The sequence below is a fragment of the Zonotrichia albicollis genome, chromosome 2 (assembly GCF_047830755.1).
Source record: "Zonotrichia albicollis isolate bZonAlb1 chromosome 2, bZonAlb1.hap1, whole genome shotgun sequence".
NCBI lineage: Eukaryota > Metazoa > Chordata > Aves > Passeriformes > Passerellidae > Zonotrichia > Zonotrichia albicollis.
This window is the reverse complement of record NC_133820.1, coordinates 31,346,534-31,364,150: the sequence shown is the minus strand read 5'-3', so window position 1 is coordinate 31,364,150 and position 17,617 is coordinate 31,346,534. Positions and strand designations below refer to the sequence as shown.

At 39.0% G+C, this 17,617-nt stretch overlaps 1 protein-coding gene across 5 annotated transcripts in view; it reads right to left on the bottom strand.

Annotated features, from left to right (window-relative positions):
- The window catches only part of ARHGAP6 (Rho GTPase activating protein 6), a 322,422-nt gene that overhangs the window by 23,494 nt on the left and 281,311 nt on the right, over positions 1-17,617 (bottom strand). For all 5 annotated transcript variants that reach the window (XM_074534704.1, XM_005493450.4, XM_026797134.2 and 2 more), the window contains exons 4-6: positions 9,771-10,027; positions 5,038-5,233; positions 1,992-2,047 (exon numbers count right to left, since the gene is read on the bottom strand). In XM_074534704.1, the coding sequence (XP_074390805.1) occupies positions 1,992-2,047; positions 5,038-5,233; positions 9,771-10,027 (509 nt within the window). The remainder of the gene's footprint in view (positions 1-1,991; positions 2,048-5,037; positions 5,234-9,770; positions 10,028-17,617) is intronic.

Genomic DNA, 17,617 nt, shown 5'->3' with positions numbered 1-17,617 from the left:
TCAGGCCCAGGTATCATGGCTGTTAGGACTGTAAATTGTACATTTAAACTTCAAGTCTTTCAGACTCCATTCACATGGTATGCTTTCAGACTTTGGAAGATACAGGTGGTGAACTACAGCATCCACTGAATCTTGGATATGAGAGATGAGGACATCTGTGCTGGAACAGGGGATAGGAGAGCAGAGCTCCGACTATTTCATCCTCAGGGTTGAAGCTGCCACAGTGTCACCAGGCCCAGCATCAAGGGTTCCCCATCCCAATCTAGGCAACCCTCATCCACCAGATCTCCCACCTTGAGTCAAGATGAGCTTGGGAATCTCTGTCCTACACCTCACTGAACATGAAGGAAGAAGTTTACAAGAGATGCACATGTTCTAGGTTTTCTCTTCCTGCTCACCAAAAAAAAACCACCTCTGGCACATGTATCTACTTACTTATGTATTTACTGAAACAAACTACAGTTGAAACAGGACATTTTCTAACTGAGGAAGGAAGGCAAACAAAATATGCTTACTTTCTACACAAGAAAAACTAATGAACAGCTGCAAAAACACACCAAAATCTGAGTGCTGGGTTTGGCTTTCTATGGTTCAGAAAATGAGTGGAATTTTAATTGAATCAAGACTTTCTCATGTAGGTTAATGTTGACATCATTTATTACTGTAACTACAAGGGCCAAGCTGATGCTTCCTTGTTGTTTAATGAAATATATCAGCTTACCTAGTTCAATAAATTAGTCCATTTAATAAAAAACATAGATACCCAAATCTCTTGATTTCCTCACCTTTTGAAAACAAAGTAGAACAAAAAGTGGTGAAAGTCATTAATGTTCAGAGTAAGGCTTAGTTTACAAGCGAATGATAGAAGCTCTCTTCTTTTTCCCCAGATGCATGATGCAGTTGTACTCACCCCTAATGATTATGTATATTTTGACATTGAAGCTTGCAATGCAAATGTGAGACAACTTCACTACTTTATCTAGTTCAGTGTTGATCTGAAAACTGCCTCTGCAGATGTTTTTATAGCCTAGTGTAGCACGGGTGACTCAGGAATAGAAACTGCTGGAGAATAAGCTACAATTCAGCAGGCTATGCTGTCCTACCTGCCAAAATCAATTCAGTTTAGCTATTCAAGGTAACTTTCCAGAATGATAAAACATTACACTATGAAGTTTTTGCAACTTTTTGCAAAGAACTATAAACTGTAGGTTCAGATGCAGGCAAGCTTTCTGTTGCTTTTTTTTTTTTTTTCTGTTTGATGATTTTGGTCTTAACTTCCTGGGAGGGACATTTTCCTCTATCTTTTCATCTCTTCCTTATGCATCATGCAAACACTAACAACCATCTCCACTGCTCTAATTCAACATGTATTCCCAGCTGCTGGGAATGTCTAGGTGGGTATAACACCCACATTTGACTTTATCTCTGGAACCTAATTGCACACCATCTGTGCTTTTTCATAATTTAGCTGAGACTAAGACTTGGAAGGGGGTCTGCTCTGACCTTGAAGTCTAGCAGGGGTAAAAGAAAGGTGATATTTAGGAGCAGCAATCTTAGGGTCAAAGAGATTGTTCTGTACTTGCATGTTTTCTCATACCGTGAGTTTTCCAAAGAAGATTTACAGTTTGAGTTTAGTTTGGGAGCTTCTGAGCTGTTTCTGAGATGAAATGAACAGCCAAGATTTTTTTTTCCCTGCAGTGTGACCTTTGGAAAATTTCTTCACTGTAGTTTATTTGGATCTCCAACCCTGTGCTACTTTTCCAGAGCAAAGCATACAGAGACTGTTAACCTGCTGAGAACCTGACAAGGATTTCACCAGATGTAAAAGATACTGGAGTAGCCTTTTATGAGCCATCAAAAAATCAGCAAAGTCACTGACCCAGAAAGACTAAATTTCACCATACTACAGACGGGAAAGAAATAACAACAGAAGGAATCAGATTTGTTTGTATTATAGCTGATGAAAGAAAACCATATCCATATCCACTCACCTGTCTTACTCTCTTTTTTGAGCTTCCAACTCTGAATATTCCTACTGTCTGGAGACCTGCAAGTGAAACACATCATAGCACTATTTTATTGCTTAATTTTCTCCTGAAAATTGCATTGAACCAAAGCATTCTGACCTATGTGTGTACTTATAAGAATAAATAAAAAGAAAAGCAACATATTTCTCCACAAATGTGTACTTACCATGTTGATGCAAGATATGATTAAGAAGCCATCCACTGTGGTTTTAATGGATCACACTTAATCTGCAAAATGGCACCTCTGTGACATTTCTGATGCCACTTTGGATGTGCCCCTGCTATGAGGAACAGAAGTTTGCAGAGACTGGGGCACTGCTCAGGGTTTCGAGGTGTAACTTCCAGGACTGATATCAAAGGAAACAGGCAGTAAAACAACTAAATACATGGGCACTGAGCTGTGTATTTGGATACAGGATGAAGCTGGTATTTGGGGTAACTCACTGGCTCCAAAGTTCCTGTCATGACAAAGTTGAGAGTCTTCAAAGGTACCTAAATAGGGCACTCAGGCAGACTGTGAGAGGGAAGAACTTCAACAGGGAGTTGTGTGCACTTTATAAGGTAGGAACAACTATTACATAGAGGGAAAGCTATAAAGAAGCATTGTGGTACTTTAGGCAAAGTGCAGAAGTGTGTCATTTAGACTTAAAGTGATTAGGAAATTGGTGTTGCCTGCTATTTCATAAGAAATCAGTTCAAACCTTCTTGTGGTCCTGCAGAAAGCCACTACAAATACAAAAAACTATAATTTGGTTCTCAAATGGACATATCTTTCAGACTAACAGGACCTGAAAAATTTGAGAGGTGACATGGTCTTTAGCAATGACAATGTGCGTGGAAATTTTAGAGCCTGAAGGGCCTGTGTATATAATATAATTTTACATGGTTATACAGTTTTGCAAAAGGGATGAAATTATCCATAAACTTGGAAGTTTATGGTCTAACAAGGGCTACTCTGCAGCTCTAATCTCTACTGACATACAGGAAGTGTAAAATTTCCTTGTGAAACAAATGCCTTCTGACAGCCATTAGGCTACACTTGCTTGCTGGAGATGTGTCAACTTGAACAGTATTTGGAGTTGCAGATCTTCATCACAGAAATTCAGATAGGATTCTGCTTTTTAGATTTTAGTTTCAACATAACACCTCTTTTCAAATCTTCTCTCTTTGGTTAACAGAAAATTACATTGATGGACTACCATTTAGCAAATCCAGGAACACTGGCAGAAAATCATCTGAGATGGAGATTACACGCACTGGGCAACTTGCAGGCTGCTTACCCATTCCTACACATACAGTGTTTTTGCTACACTGCAGGTCTACAGAAAGCCAGGCCTTTACATCTCTGGGATGTGAATCCAGGGAAAATAGGGAAGGTGACAAGGACAGGTGCTCTAATGTCTAAAAACATAACCATTTTTGTCATTTAATACTCAGAATTATCGTTTAAAGCAGTCATCAGAAACTACTGGTGATTTGTTGCTGAAAAAGGATTTATGCATATAGGCAAGTATTTCAGAATCAGGAATGATGTTGCTACAGTGTCCACCTTCTACCACTTTTAGGTTTCTCTCCGTGCCAATGACTGTCTTGTGAAAAGCAGATTAAATTTAAAATTGAAGAATTTGCCCTAGATTATATCGGATTATTGCACTGTGGTATATTATAGTTTATTCTTAATCAAGGCACAATAACTCATCATAAATTTCCTTTAAAAGAAAACGTCTATGTAAAGGAAATATAAAGAGCATCATATGGAAAAGAACTTTGTTATGAAAGTGCATTAAAAGGATTAAAAAAATTATCACAGATGATCAGGTGACATAAAAATCACAGTATGCAAATGATGCTCAGCTGGATGGCTTTTTTGGCTGACTCAGATACTTCTATGTTCTCCAAACTCAGCTACCTTTGCTTAAAGGGGTGGATGTCATTCATCTCAAATTTAATCATCCCATCCTTACTTGTCAGCCATGGTATCTAATCTCTGTGAAAGACTAACAGCAACTATCTTTTGCAGTGTTCCTTGATACATTTGTAAGGAAGATAGTTTTCAGTTATGAATTGTGAAAGCTCAGCATTGTTGTTTAAACTGCAGTTCCTCATCTTGCAAAAAAGCCTTTCAATCAGAGTTAGTAAATGATTTCTTGTTGGTGAAATTAGCATCAAATACATAATTTGCTGTTACAATCACCATTATTTTATGGTTTGTTGATTATCTGGCCATGGGATAACTCCATCTTCCTATGGCAAAGTTATTTCAATTATCATTAAAAAACTTTACAAGGCTAAGATCCATTGGCAGAGATGGTGAGCAGATACCTGGATTGACTATTGTTTCTGCATTAGGTAAAGCTGTGGGAGGCTTGTGTCTGGACAATCATGAACACACAGGAAGAATGCTGGCAGGAGTTTGTGATTTCCTTTGGAGAGAGCAGGCCTGAGCCTGAGGCTGATCAGGAGGAATCAAGCCAGAGACAAACTGAGTATTCAGCCTTCAAGCCTTGCAGCGAACACGAAGAGGCTGCTTGGAGCTTAATATATATTTAGTATGGAATTCTTTCTTATTCTGAACCCCCATCTTCAAATATCAAAAGTCTTACAGTATAAATAGTTAATCTAGATCTCACACCTTAAGATCCACTGGCTGTGCATGACTCCAGACTGACTGGAACATTTCAGACCTTTTGTTCTGAAGGAACAGGTAAACCTATGGGTGTGAAGAGCTCTTTCTGCAGAGCTGAGCACCCCAGTACAAGATGGGTGACCTCCAAGAAAAGGTTCCATCCCTGTGCTCTATGGGCCAGATTACAAGCACAGATCTTCAGTTTGGGAAGCTATCATGTACGGAATTACTTGTGGGACAGTATTTTTAGCAAGAAGCAAAACAGGAGGGAAAATGTCTAGCTTTCAAAGATGTCCTTGCATATACTTACTTCTCAAAATAGGCATTTATTTATATTATAGTAAAAATACATCTGCCACTCCTGGGAAAACAAAATATTCTTACCATGCTTTTCCAAGTGCTGGCAGCAGCTATCTACAAGCCGGGGAACCTGCCTGTAAATAGGGTTCAGGCTTAGTTTCTTATCTCTTGCCTTTTCTTTCTTGCTCTGAGCTTCTGCTGGCAAAGAGAGCTGGAGAGCCTCCAATAATCTTGAGTGATTGTCATCAAGATCTGTGATAGAGTCCACAGACATTGCACCCTGTAAAATACACACACATGTGAACAATCAGTAGGGCTAGGGAAATCTCAGCATCACAGGACGTCTAATAAAGACTTTTGCCTACCTGCATTTTAAACAAACTAATATAAAAATATCATTAGCTACAACATTTTTATAAATTAATTAAGTTATAATACCAGTGTAATGGATAGGAATGGTACCAATGTTATTCTTATCATATTACAATGAATACAAATTAAAATACTGAAAATTGAAATGCTTTCCACTCCTTCACTCCATGCTTTTACTGATGTAAGCCTGCACATACTGCAGGGCAAGGATGAATCATGGTCTGTGGGTGCACCTCTGAAGTACTGTATTCATGTGCATGGAGATATATAGATATTTTTAAATCTTATTGACTACTTCTTCTGTATCTTGGACCATTGTATCAGTGAAATTTATGCAAAATTATTAACAACCATACACCATATATATTTAACAGTTAATATCCCAAATGCATACAGCTGTGGAGTTTGAAATAATCCCACTCTATCACAGAATAAAGATACACCAGAGAAGTTGAGGTGTAATATTTTTAAAATAATTCTATGTCACATATCTTAATTTTTTAAAATCACTAAAATTCCAATGAAAGCTTTGGAATCCAGGTTTTGATTACAGCAAGGTGCAGAAGTTCAAGCAGTCTGTAAAGGATAAAGCAGCACAAGCAGCTGGAGGTTTCTGATATGTTTTAATTTTCACACTTTAAAAATAAGATTTTCTTTCAAAGCACAAGATTACTGTAATTTCATTTCTCTCATGTCTTATTAAACTTAGGAGGCAAAAAACATTCTAGGTCCATGTATAATAATAATATTAATATTATTAATAACAACAACAATAAATAATAAACACAAATAAAAGTTTCAGGTTTTTTCCTATTAAAAATATCTCTTGTACACTATTTTCTTTCTTTCTTTTTTGTTTCTTTCTGAAACAAAGCATAAATTTTACAATAACATAAAATGTACTGTAAAGGGATGAAGCCTGTCATCCTAAGAAACAATAACAAAAATGTAAATTTCTACTCAAAATTTTTCTGACAATTATAGTTTGTTAAAAGCTGACAGGCAATTTATAGACTGCTAGTCAGAACTCTTATGTCTATTAAATGAGAACTTGAGAATTAAATGAGAATTGCTTACAAGGGAATTTAAAGCTCTAAAAGTATTTTGTTCCATCAGCCTAGCCAGCTGAACTTCATAAAGATTTTAAACTCATAGGCAAAACTCAGAAAAAGTCCACTGAGATTTCAGACTCATTAATAAATTTCTAGTTTTAAATACCTTAAAAAAAACCCCATTTAACTTATCAGGTATAGTTCTGTTTCTTGTAACTCATGGTAGATGTATAAATGAAACACAATGAAGTTTTCAGATTTTTTTTTTACCCGCATTACTATAAACAATTACTAGATCCTTTAAAATGCAACTTTTGACCTTTATTTCTGATGTCTCTCATAAGTACATCTGCTTGATTCCTTTTACCATTTCCTGCCAACAGGAAACAAAAACACAAACAAAAAACCCCTCCAGACCAAACAAGAACCTCTGGCTATGATCCATGTGTGTAAAATTCCAACTAAATGATATTTTGAGTTTATTTAAGAGTTTGGCATTCCAAACATCAAATAAAGGAATTGGCACTGAAAATCCTAACGCCACCCTCACCAGTGCAGCCCCTGTGTGACAGGTGCCCTCCTTTATAACCTGCCTTTATTGGTCCTTTCCTGTCTGCAAAGTATCCTCACCTCATGAATCATTATCAGAGTTACTTAAATCGGATTCAGATCCCTAAAATAGATGCAAATACAGTCAGTTCAACGTGGTCCTTGGGCATTTTATCAAAGTTGTGGATTAACTGGCACACTGAGCTGGCTTTAGGAAGAGTGACCTTGAGTTCAGTGACTGAAGTCATGGCTTGGCAATACCAAGTTCAGGCCAGCTCTGATTTTACAAAGTGCACAAGAAAATGTTACCAACATACTCCACAAATCCAGCTCAAACTCAGCCAGACCTATTAGTCTGGGCTCAGTCTGACCTACCTGACTGCTGAGGAACAGAGGAGGAGGAGACTGCACACCACTGCTCCAGGTCAGTAACACACACTGCAGTGCCCAGCAACTGAAGAAAATCAAGTTCCATCTGCCAGCCATTACCTTTGCACATAATGGATGCCAGTCCCTGCTCCCCCATGACAAGTTCAAAACCTAAATACACTGGGGAAGTTTTAATCTAAGCACACAGAAACATGAAGGGAAGTGGAATTTAAAGTCTCAACTTTCAACTGCAGGGCAAAAATACTACACAGAAAATGCAGCAACAGTGACTTTTGTAAAGCTGTTGGAGAGAGAACCACAGCACTCACACCATGAGCTCTGCAGCCAGCATTACCTTCTTCTAACTCTTATTGAAAGTCTCATGTGAGTGTTTGAAGACTCACTTTTGTGTTTGAAATACACAAAAGTGAATGACACAGTTGCAAAGAAGTGAATGGAGCAATGATAAACAATCCCTCCAGTTTAAGTTTAAGAGGACTGCACTCCAGGTGTCTCTGCAGCATTTTTGTGATAAATTGGTTGTATCAGTTGCATTTACTGACAAATATTTTTTTCCTTTTCTTGTAAGCATTTGTCAGTTGAAAACAGGGCAATGGTGCTCAAGAGATAAAAGATAAGTGCAGGCTTCCTTATCATCCCCTAAGTAAGCTCAGGGCAGCGCAGTAAGTGCACTGATAAACAGAATTATAAAGACAGACAAGATATGGGACATGCGTTGATATTAATGTTAAATAATGTAAAATTCATGAAATTCATTAGGTAAGTTAATTCCTTAGAAAAAATGCCAGTTCCCTCACGTCACACAGCCCACCTTAGACTAACTTTTATTGCTCTGTGGGTAAACCACGTCCCACTGCTTCCTCATGGCTGTGGAATAAAGGCTCCAATTCTGCCCTCTGAAAGCTGCAATAGCATTAATGACAAAAAAATCCCCAACTATCCAAACAAACAAAACAAGCAAAACCCTCCCTCAACTTCTAGGAACTTGGTCCTGATGGATCTCTGTGGAGATACCAAAGGATCCATGGCCTTCTGCCTGCTCACTTGTCAAATACAGGTCAGAAATCTTATAATCCAATCTTTGTGAAAAGAACAGCAGATGAGCCATCTCTGGACACATGAGTTATCTTTCCTATGAAAAAAGGTTCTGAAGCCAATGAGTACATACAGTGAAGTTTTATTTTTTGTCACTGACTGCCAAACTCTGAAAGAAGTTCATGGGTTTCCCTTAACTTACTCAAGTAATTTTGCACTTTTGTGCGAACACAAATGACTGCTCATATGGTTCGCACAGACCAACATATGTGCATTAATGAGTATACAAGACTGCAAACACCATGCTTTCAGTTTTGCAGACAGAATATAGACAATTCAAGCTTTAGCTGGCAGCTAGACAAAGAGCCCCATGACCTGCCTTCTGCCTTCTCTCAGTTTGCGATTTATTCCAGTTCCACCCCTCTTAATCCCTGGTTTGAAGAGCCCAACAGAGAATTTCTATGAAGCAGTTTTAGCCTACGGATGAAAGAAGGCGAGGTTCTTAAGAAAATACTTTCTTTTCCAGAGTCTGTTCTTGTACCTCAATTCTTGCTCAGATTTATTAAAAGGGGTTTTATTCAAAGTATTGTATTATGCAATTTTTTTTCTCCCTCCATTGCAAATGGAATTAAAAAGCAGGAAAGTCTAGAACCTCTATTCCATGGTAACAAAAGAAAAAAAAATTACCAACTGTAGAACTAGGAAGTTCAGAGCATAAAATTTACTTACAAGGAACAGGTTTATGCTAAAAAATTATCAATTTTACATGCAGATTAATATTCAACCTGAACCCACCACTCTGTATTTCGCTGTCAAAGGCTTCTTCCTAGTCTGCATGCAGAAACATCCTTTGAAGACCCTGGCACAAACCTAGTCTGACAACTCCTTACTTACCACAGAGGATATAATAAGGGTTAGAACATGAGGATTTTTATTAATATAAGGATAGGGATTAATAGTCAAAGAGAATTATTATTTATTAATATAAGAATTTGGACTATTATCAAGTTAGAGCTAGATTTAGATAAGTACACCTATAAATATCAAACACATAGGTTTAGACTTTAAAACTGCTGAAAAAATTAGGCTAAAGACAGATCGAATTTGTTAAATCTGAAAGACTTAGAAGGAGGTAGATAAAGGGAGCGAACAGGAAGACTTCTAGATAATCTCTCTGCCTCTTTGTGATCTGTTACAGACTCACAGGGTCTATATGACCTTTTCCCACCAGCATAAGCAAAAGAAGATTTCCACTACAGTTAAGAGTTTTCTGAAGTTGATGAGGCTGACTTCCATCTGAAAAAAAACCACTATTGAACAGAAAGTATTCCACAGTCCACACACACAACAGGGCTGTCCTGGTCCAGTCAGACCCTCTGGACCTGCAATCACACACCCCATTGTGATGTGTCTACTTACACGCCTCCTTGCCCGTGGCGCTGGCTCAGGTGTGTTAGGAGAAGTGGATTCATTCGGTGTTTCTGAGGTGGAGCTGAGAGATGAGTTACTGCTGGAAAGTTCTTTGTTCTGTCTTTTAGTTCCAAATGGCAAGAGAAAGGCCACAAAATCTGAATCATCTTTTTGCTCTTCTCTCTGAGAGTCTTGCTTGAGCTTATAGGCCCGGTCATTAGCAATCACTTGAGACAAAGGCATTCCAAAAGCCTGGGGAATAAATTCTGCAACAACAACAAACCCCTAATAGTTACCAAACATCTGGTATTTATTTAGTACAAAAAGAATTAACTCTTTGTTAAGAAAAACAATCTGAAGTCTCTTTAAATATATAGTAATTCCAATGAAGTATTGGACTCAGCAATAATAACAACAATCGTGCCATGTTGTTGTAGCCTACGGTATCTGAATCATACATCCAGTCACATAATGCAAGATACCCTGCACAGGATCCTGGAAAATCACTTGAGATCAAATCTAATTAGGATGTTAACTTCCACCAAAAGTAACTGAAGTCAGGCACTTCTGGTTACATGTAGATGGTGCACAGGGGCATCAGAAGCTCTGGTAACCATCCTGAGACTGTGAGCCTCATTGAAGTGTTCCAAAGCTCTCTCTCATGTTTCAGGTCCCTCCACCAGGCTCCTTTCTCATGAATGCTGTAGGGCACCAGAGTCAAGGGGTCCTGACATGTGCATGGATTTCACTACAGTTCAGAGAGTATCAATCTACCTGTGCAGAGAGCTTCGAAGTACATTCACCCCTCAGATTAAGCCTTCAAGCATATAGTTTTAAATTGACAGAAGAACTATATTGTTCTAAATTTTGGTAAGATTGAACCTGTTTAATACTGGTATATCAGTATAAAGTTCCTTTGTAACACTAAAAAAGCATGGACACATGGAAATATAGGAGAACACGTTTGTCTTGATTAAGAAAAAACATCATCCTCTCACATCAATATAATTGTAATGTACAAAACCAGCACATATCTCAGATCTCAAAGTAAAATGCTTAGATATTTTAGAAAATAGAAAAATGTTTTACAGTGAATCAGCAACAAGAAAATTCTCATCAATAATTTTCAAACCATATCTATCTGAGATTAGCAGAAGCAAAACTACTGAGACAGATTTCCAACTAGAACTGGCTTGTGCTCAAAAGAAATGAAAAAAAATAGCCATTGGTGCTTTTCACCCTGGTGAAAATGAGTGCAACTTCTACTAGGTTCCAGCTTCAGACCTTCTCAGATCAGGCATAAATAAAGCACCAGAGATTAAAACCAAATTTCTTTAAGCATCAAAAAAGGAATTATTAAAAATAAAAAAAGAAGCACATAGGAAAATTCTTATATACTATACCTCTCTTTTGCCGCAATCGTGTAAATGACTAAATGCCAAAATTCCTCCTGGGACCTTAAGTCTGACTAGGTCTTTGATGACACTTGCAAATTGTATCTGGATTTGTATTAAGTAAGGCATTGAAAAGAAGAGGATATTTTAAGAATCTTGAATGAGGACACTACTAGTCTATCACACTAAAGAAACAACAGCCCATTGTTCTGATTTGGTAGAAACATTCCTGCTCTTTAGAAGCATGAAATGTTAAGATGAGTTAAGTTTGGTGGCCAGTCAAAACTAAATCAGGAAGCAGAGCCTCATATATCAAGCAACTCTGGAGGTGACCTATGAGTAGAACGACACCTAAAACCATCTGCATTTAATTTAGGACAAGAAAGAACATCCTCACATGGATATGAAGCAATGCACAGATAGCCAGTTCCAGGAGTTCAGTTTGACTTTTCCCTCCTGTACTCAGCAGAGTGTGTCTACAAAATTATGACAGTATTAATATTAATTTTTTTTTACTGCCCTGAATTATCTCCCTAATGAACATTTAAGATGACAAATTTGAAACGCACATGTGCAACACGTTTCCCCTCTGGCCATGTAACAGGGTGCTTTCTTATACTTCCAGTACCCCTTTTTATTTGTCCTTCTACAACATTTCCTGAGAAAAGCCAACACAGTATATTCCTCTGGTTTGGCTCAGAGCTGCCCATGATTCAGACTGGGAGAGGACAGCAATATTTATTTAGCTCATGTGATGCCCAACAGCCGGCTGGTGCCATTGATCCTACATCAACTGGGGCAAGATCAGCAGGAGCTGAGCTCTCAGCATTGCTTCATTAAACAAGTTTCATTAAAATTACCCTCTCCTGACTTCAGTATGTGAAGGCTGGCATTTTGAGGTAGGCATTCCTTCTCCTTGGAAACTCTCAGGTGTGGGATTCCAGGTTTTTAATTGCTCTTGCTCAATGTGGCTCAGAGAAAGGACAACGAGCCGCTACTCCAGACTGCTCTGATGTAGACCTTCTCAGAGGACACGAACCACTTCCTCGATTTCTCAGTATCTGGCAGAGATGTGGAACTGGATGAAAACCAACTGGCTGAATTTCAGACTAAATACAGATGGCAGTGGTGCTGGCTGGCAGTGGTAATTACATTAAAGAGCTGGCAAACCCAGTAAAGTTTTGTTCATTTGTTGAAATTAAGAGAATCAGTTGCCCCCTATGCAGACTGCCTGCAGCCTCAATTCCCACCAAAATGTGTGTGTGGCTGTGGTGGCAGGGAGCATGTTCTACCCCCCACTCTTCAGAAACATTCAATCCCAACAGCTTCCTTGTTGGACAGGTAATTAGAGTGAATGTTAGCCCTTCTGTCATTTCAGATTCATTACTAAAGAAAAGCTGTACCATGTGAAGTAATTGTGAAATAATCAGCAACCCACGGATGGGAGAGAAAGGGCTCTAACTCAAATCACAAGATGTGTGGGTTTGAGGCTCCAGTCTCACAAGAAAGGTAAAAGGACCAACTGTCTTTTTACAGATGCATGCTGGGGATCCCCTCTGCAAGAGAGGTTTCATTTGCATGAAGAAATGTACTTTAAAGCACTGGCTCAAACCTTGATCTTTTGTATACATACTGAGTTAGTTATTCTCTGTAAACTCAACAAAAAATTGATCACTTATTCAGTGAGGAGACTGGGCAGCTTAAAAAGCCATTTTGCAAAAAGCATCATGTAAAAATGTGAAACAACCTGGCAGATTGGGCAATCAGCTTGGAAACAGACTTGTATCCCTAGCCAGCACCACTTTTAATGCGCTCCAGTTTTCAGTGTTTACTGGCAAAGGAGGAAATTTACTATTTTGGAGAAGTGCATAATTTCACTTACCAGAAAGCCAGTCTTGCAGCTGAGGCAAGATTTTTAACAAAATTTTGATTGAAACTGATATGTTCCTAAGAAATCTTTCTTTGGCGGTAAATCATCATTTTCTAATAAAAAGCAGCATATCACAGAAAAATTCCTAGCCAGATCAAATAAGAGTTTCAGTGATCCCAAATCCTCCTTTTTGCTAATCAAATGATAATATTCAGGATGTTGACCCACATGGTTATAGCTTACCTGACCTCATGTCACCTGTCCAAACATAGTTTAAAAGACTTCTCTGAAGTTTCAGCTGGTGAAAACTGCTTTCCATCCCACAGAACATATTAGTCTATTAGGAGCCATATATATTCTAGATTCTAATGAGTCTTTCAATACTAATAAAGTGAAAAGTAACTATGGTTCAGGTCCTTAGCATTTGGAGTTTTTTCTTAAGTACATCATAAATGCTGGTTTTGGGTTGCTAAAATCCTGTGACCAGGATTTACTAAGGTGCTTGTACCACATCTATTTAAATAACATGAATAGAGATCAGAGAATAACAACCTTTCAATGGGATATTTAAATGGGGTCTTTAAGTCAATCTCCCCGGCTAGCAGACAGGGTAACTCTGTTTTGGTGACTGAAATAAATTATTTCAGATCTGTAGAGACAGTGATGGAAGTAGAAAACACGGAAAACAGAAACCTCAATCCATAAGGGGAACTCTGAAACTCCTTCCATCTGAAGGTTCTTCAAAACCTGCACTGACTCCAGGAGATTCAAGAGAAGACAATATTTTCAGCATCAGTTCTGTGGCTGAAAATCTCTTCTTCAGCTACTCACAGCTCACTGACGTTCAAGGAGTAATATAAGGCCCTCCCAATTACATATGCTTTTTTATGGGAATAGGTCTGGCTTTTTTTAACAAAAAATTAAAGAGACTATTTGGTACTTTACTTGACTTCAGTATAAAATATGACACAACACTGATTAAAAAACCCTCTTTTTATGCCTAGAGAGCATGAGAAACATATTCAAAGTTTTTTTTACAGAGGCATGGTAAGTTGGTGGAAAGACTTAAAAAAAAAAAAAACAATTTCTGATAAACTACAATAAAAAAGAGACTTCATTTATTCAGCTCCCTCCTTAGGCACACAGATACCATGACAGGCTGAATTACTGAGAACAAATGCAAACATTAATATCTTAATTTACTGAGCATGAATAGGAAGTAAACACAAACGACATTTTCAAGAATTTTGAACTAAAGAAAAATTGAACATCTGCTGGATTTGCATATGCTACAGAGTTACCAGGAAGGCTTTTTCTTGTGAAGTCCTGCATACACAGCAGCTCTGCTAAGGCCCCAGAGATGAACCTGCCAAGTATTTACATCCCATGCAAAAATATCAGCAAAAGGGATGATTCTCAGTTACTCAAACAATCACATAACAAGTGGTTATAACTTCTGAGCAGGTCTCTTTGTTAACCTGTAGGGTTTTCTGGAACCAAGGCAAAACAAACTTGGCTTACTGATAAAATCATCTAGGGCGAGTAATTTCTGGGAGGCATCTCTCTCAGGAATGCCTGCGTGTACTCTAGAAGTAGGTCTGCTTTCACTGACACCCCTACCACTGGCAAGGGATGGCAAAAACCCTGCTTCTGCTGCCTTAAAGATTAGCACTGAATTCATAAGGGAACAATATCCAGCTGCCAGCAGACAGCATCCTGAAAATGTCTTATTCCAAGCAGCACAGAAATGTTACTGCTCCTTCAGCCTGAGTACTGTTTGTCAGCAGCCAAAAGCAATGTTTGGAGACATCTGTAGGCAGTAGGATTGAGGGTCATGATGGCCATTAATAACAAGGAGGCCGGCTAAAGCAAAAACACTTGAACGATGGAAGCTGAAAATATTGCTTAAATGTCTGGGTGGAGTGCTGCTCTCCTGTTTAGTCTGTTTACATCCAGCAAGTTTGGCTATATCCTGCTTTGGTGAATTACTCAGAGATGTAATAACAACTGAAAAAACATTTCTTTTACAATTTCTCCACTTTTAACGAGATGTTGACAGATATAAAAAAGGACAAAGATATATGAAACTCATTTAAAGTGCATTAAATTCTACTGTGGTGTCTTTATTGGCCTTCAGAAGCCTGACAAGTTGCTGAAACTCTCACTTAACAGACAGGTTGACTGATCCATCTAAATAAAATGTGAATTTAGACAGTAAAACCTCCATAGATTGGACTGAGTCCTAAAATACAGATTATTAAATCTCCAAACAGTCCTAGCAAAAATAAGTACCATTACTTTTGGTTATGCCTTTAAAGCATAGATGCCTGGTGGGGCAGGTGGGGAAGAACAGTCTTGGGCACACACTGGAGAGAGGTGGCACCTCTCCAGAGAGAGTAACCCCAGAAACCTACACCATGGGGCAGTTCAGTGCATGTCAGTGCTGAAGGAGAGGGTTTGCCAGGCAAGAGCTGCAGTGAGGCCTCCATCGTGCATCCCTGGTGACCAGCATGGTGGCCCTTTCTTTCCACCCCTGTGGCCTCCTCTGCCAGGCATATGCCTGCTATCTTTGCAACCCTCACACATGATCACATGGTGCTGCGTGACTGTCAGGATTAACCTTCAGGAGTCTGTCCTTACAAAAGGAGATTTTCAGGTGGCTCATACACTCTGGGCAGGACAAACAACATGGCCCCCTCAGCCATTACTTGTCCAGGTATGTGGGGGATCCCAGGCTGGGTCAGAGAAAACACAAAATGTTTGGGATTAATTACTCCCCCAATTGCAAAGTGTTTACAAAGTGATGCTGAAGGGATGGAAATGAAGTCTGCACTAAGGCACTGCATCTCCTCTGTGTGGAGTGTCTGGTGAGCACCTTCCCTGCTTCCCCTCCGACGTCCTGTGGCCTGCTCTTGTTTCCTTCTCACAACAGTGCAGCTGGACTAGTTACTAAAAAACCCACCACAAACGCTTCAAAATAAACAAAAGGAAAGCATTCCATTCGGGTATGAGCACTAGGGACCTGCCTGGGGGGTGTGTGCTCCCAGCCTTTTGTGTAGCACACCCATGCTCACAGTTAGGAGTGTTTGTACTGGACCAGCTGCCCAGAAATGGAAGAAACCCTCTCTAGAGAACAAGCCTGCTGTGAAAGGCATGTCAAGGGAGGTTAACTCTGACTCCAGGTGACATGGAGGCCACTGTTCAGGGAAAGTGGTGGGGCTCAATTCTGGTGTGAGCATAGCAGGCTCATCCTCATGTAGACCAGCAGCACAAGGCCTTACATTTTTCTTTCAGAGCTAACTCATCAGCTCAAAGCTGGGCAATACTGTCCCCCCTGACTCCTGAGGCTGGAGGAGATGCTGGTGCTGCTGCTTCCCACAGGAAAAGAGCCACCCTTCAAGCACTGTGCCAGGCTGGTGCCCCCCTGGCACAAACCAGCACTCCTGGTTGTTCATTCCCTCTGCAGTGATGCATTAAAACTGCTCAGCAAGTACCTAAATGGCAGATGATCTTTAATAACTCAGAAGGACAGAGAAAAATACACCAGGACCAACCATGGCCAGGAAACCTGACAAATAAGATGCTATATGCTGCTATTTGGGCTTTTTTTGCCTAACACTTGCTGTTGGCAATTAGTAAGAGTACATATGCCTTTCTTTTCACTCTGCTAACACAACCTGTTCAGAACGTGACTCTTTCCAATTTCCTGGACTCTTACTGACCAACCCAAGTTTTTCCTAAAGGAAGGAGAGAAACACAGATTCTGCTGTTTGAAAAGTGCTGGGGTATTCTCTCAGAAGGTCCTTTAATATTTTATATTATTTTATAAAAGCTCCTATAATACTTTATAAGTGGACAGTGCATGTAAAGCATCTCTATAACTCAGAATAAGACAGTGAGAGATGGGAGAAAAAGGTTAAAAGCAGATGGGATAAAAAAAGGATAGAAGCAGTATGCTTGAAACATCTGAATTTCAAAAAATAATAATAAGTAAAAAGGAATTAAAATTAGGAGAATCAGCATAGTGATTTCTAAAAATGCTTAGTATAAGTAACCAGACAGTATGAGCAAGGCTGAAAACCAGGAAGTAGATAAATTTAAACAATGATGAGTAAATACAAAGTGCTGATTTTACTGGCAACTAGCGAGCCCTAAAAGGCAAAGTGCACTCAGAAAACTCTTCAGAATAAAAATCAAGTATATCCCCAAACCTACTAACTGACTGGAGTATAACTGCATATAAATGTTACCATGCAAGGTAGAGACCAAAGAAAATACCTGAACAGATGTGCAATAGCAGAAAATAATATTATATTGAAGCGATCAACTGGTGCAGCTGTATAATTATCAGAAATAAAGGTCAGCTGAAATAAACCATGGCTGTAAGGAAATTAAATAGAATGCAAGGCAATATAAGAAAACAAATTTTTGAAAGATCTTTGGCAACAGAGAATTTCGTGGAATAAAGACCAACTCTGGGTTAAGGATTTGTATCCATCACCAAAAGGACACTCTCACTTCGCAAGGCACTGCATCAAAGAGCATTGGTGGAGCTCTGAAAGTGCAACTGCAAGGATCTACCAAGTTGGGGT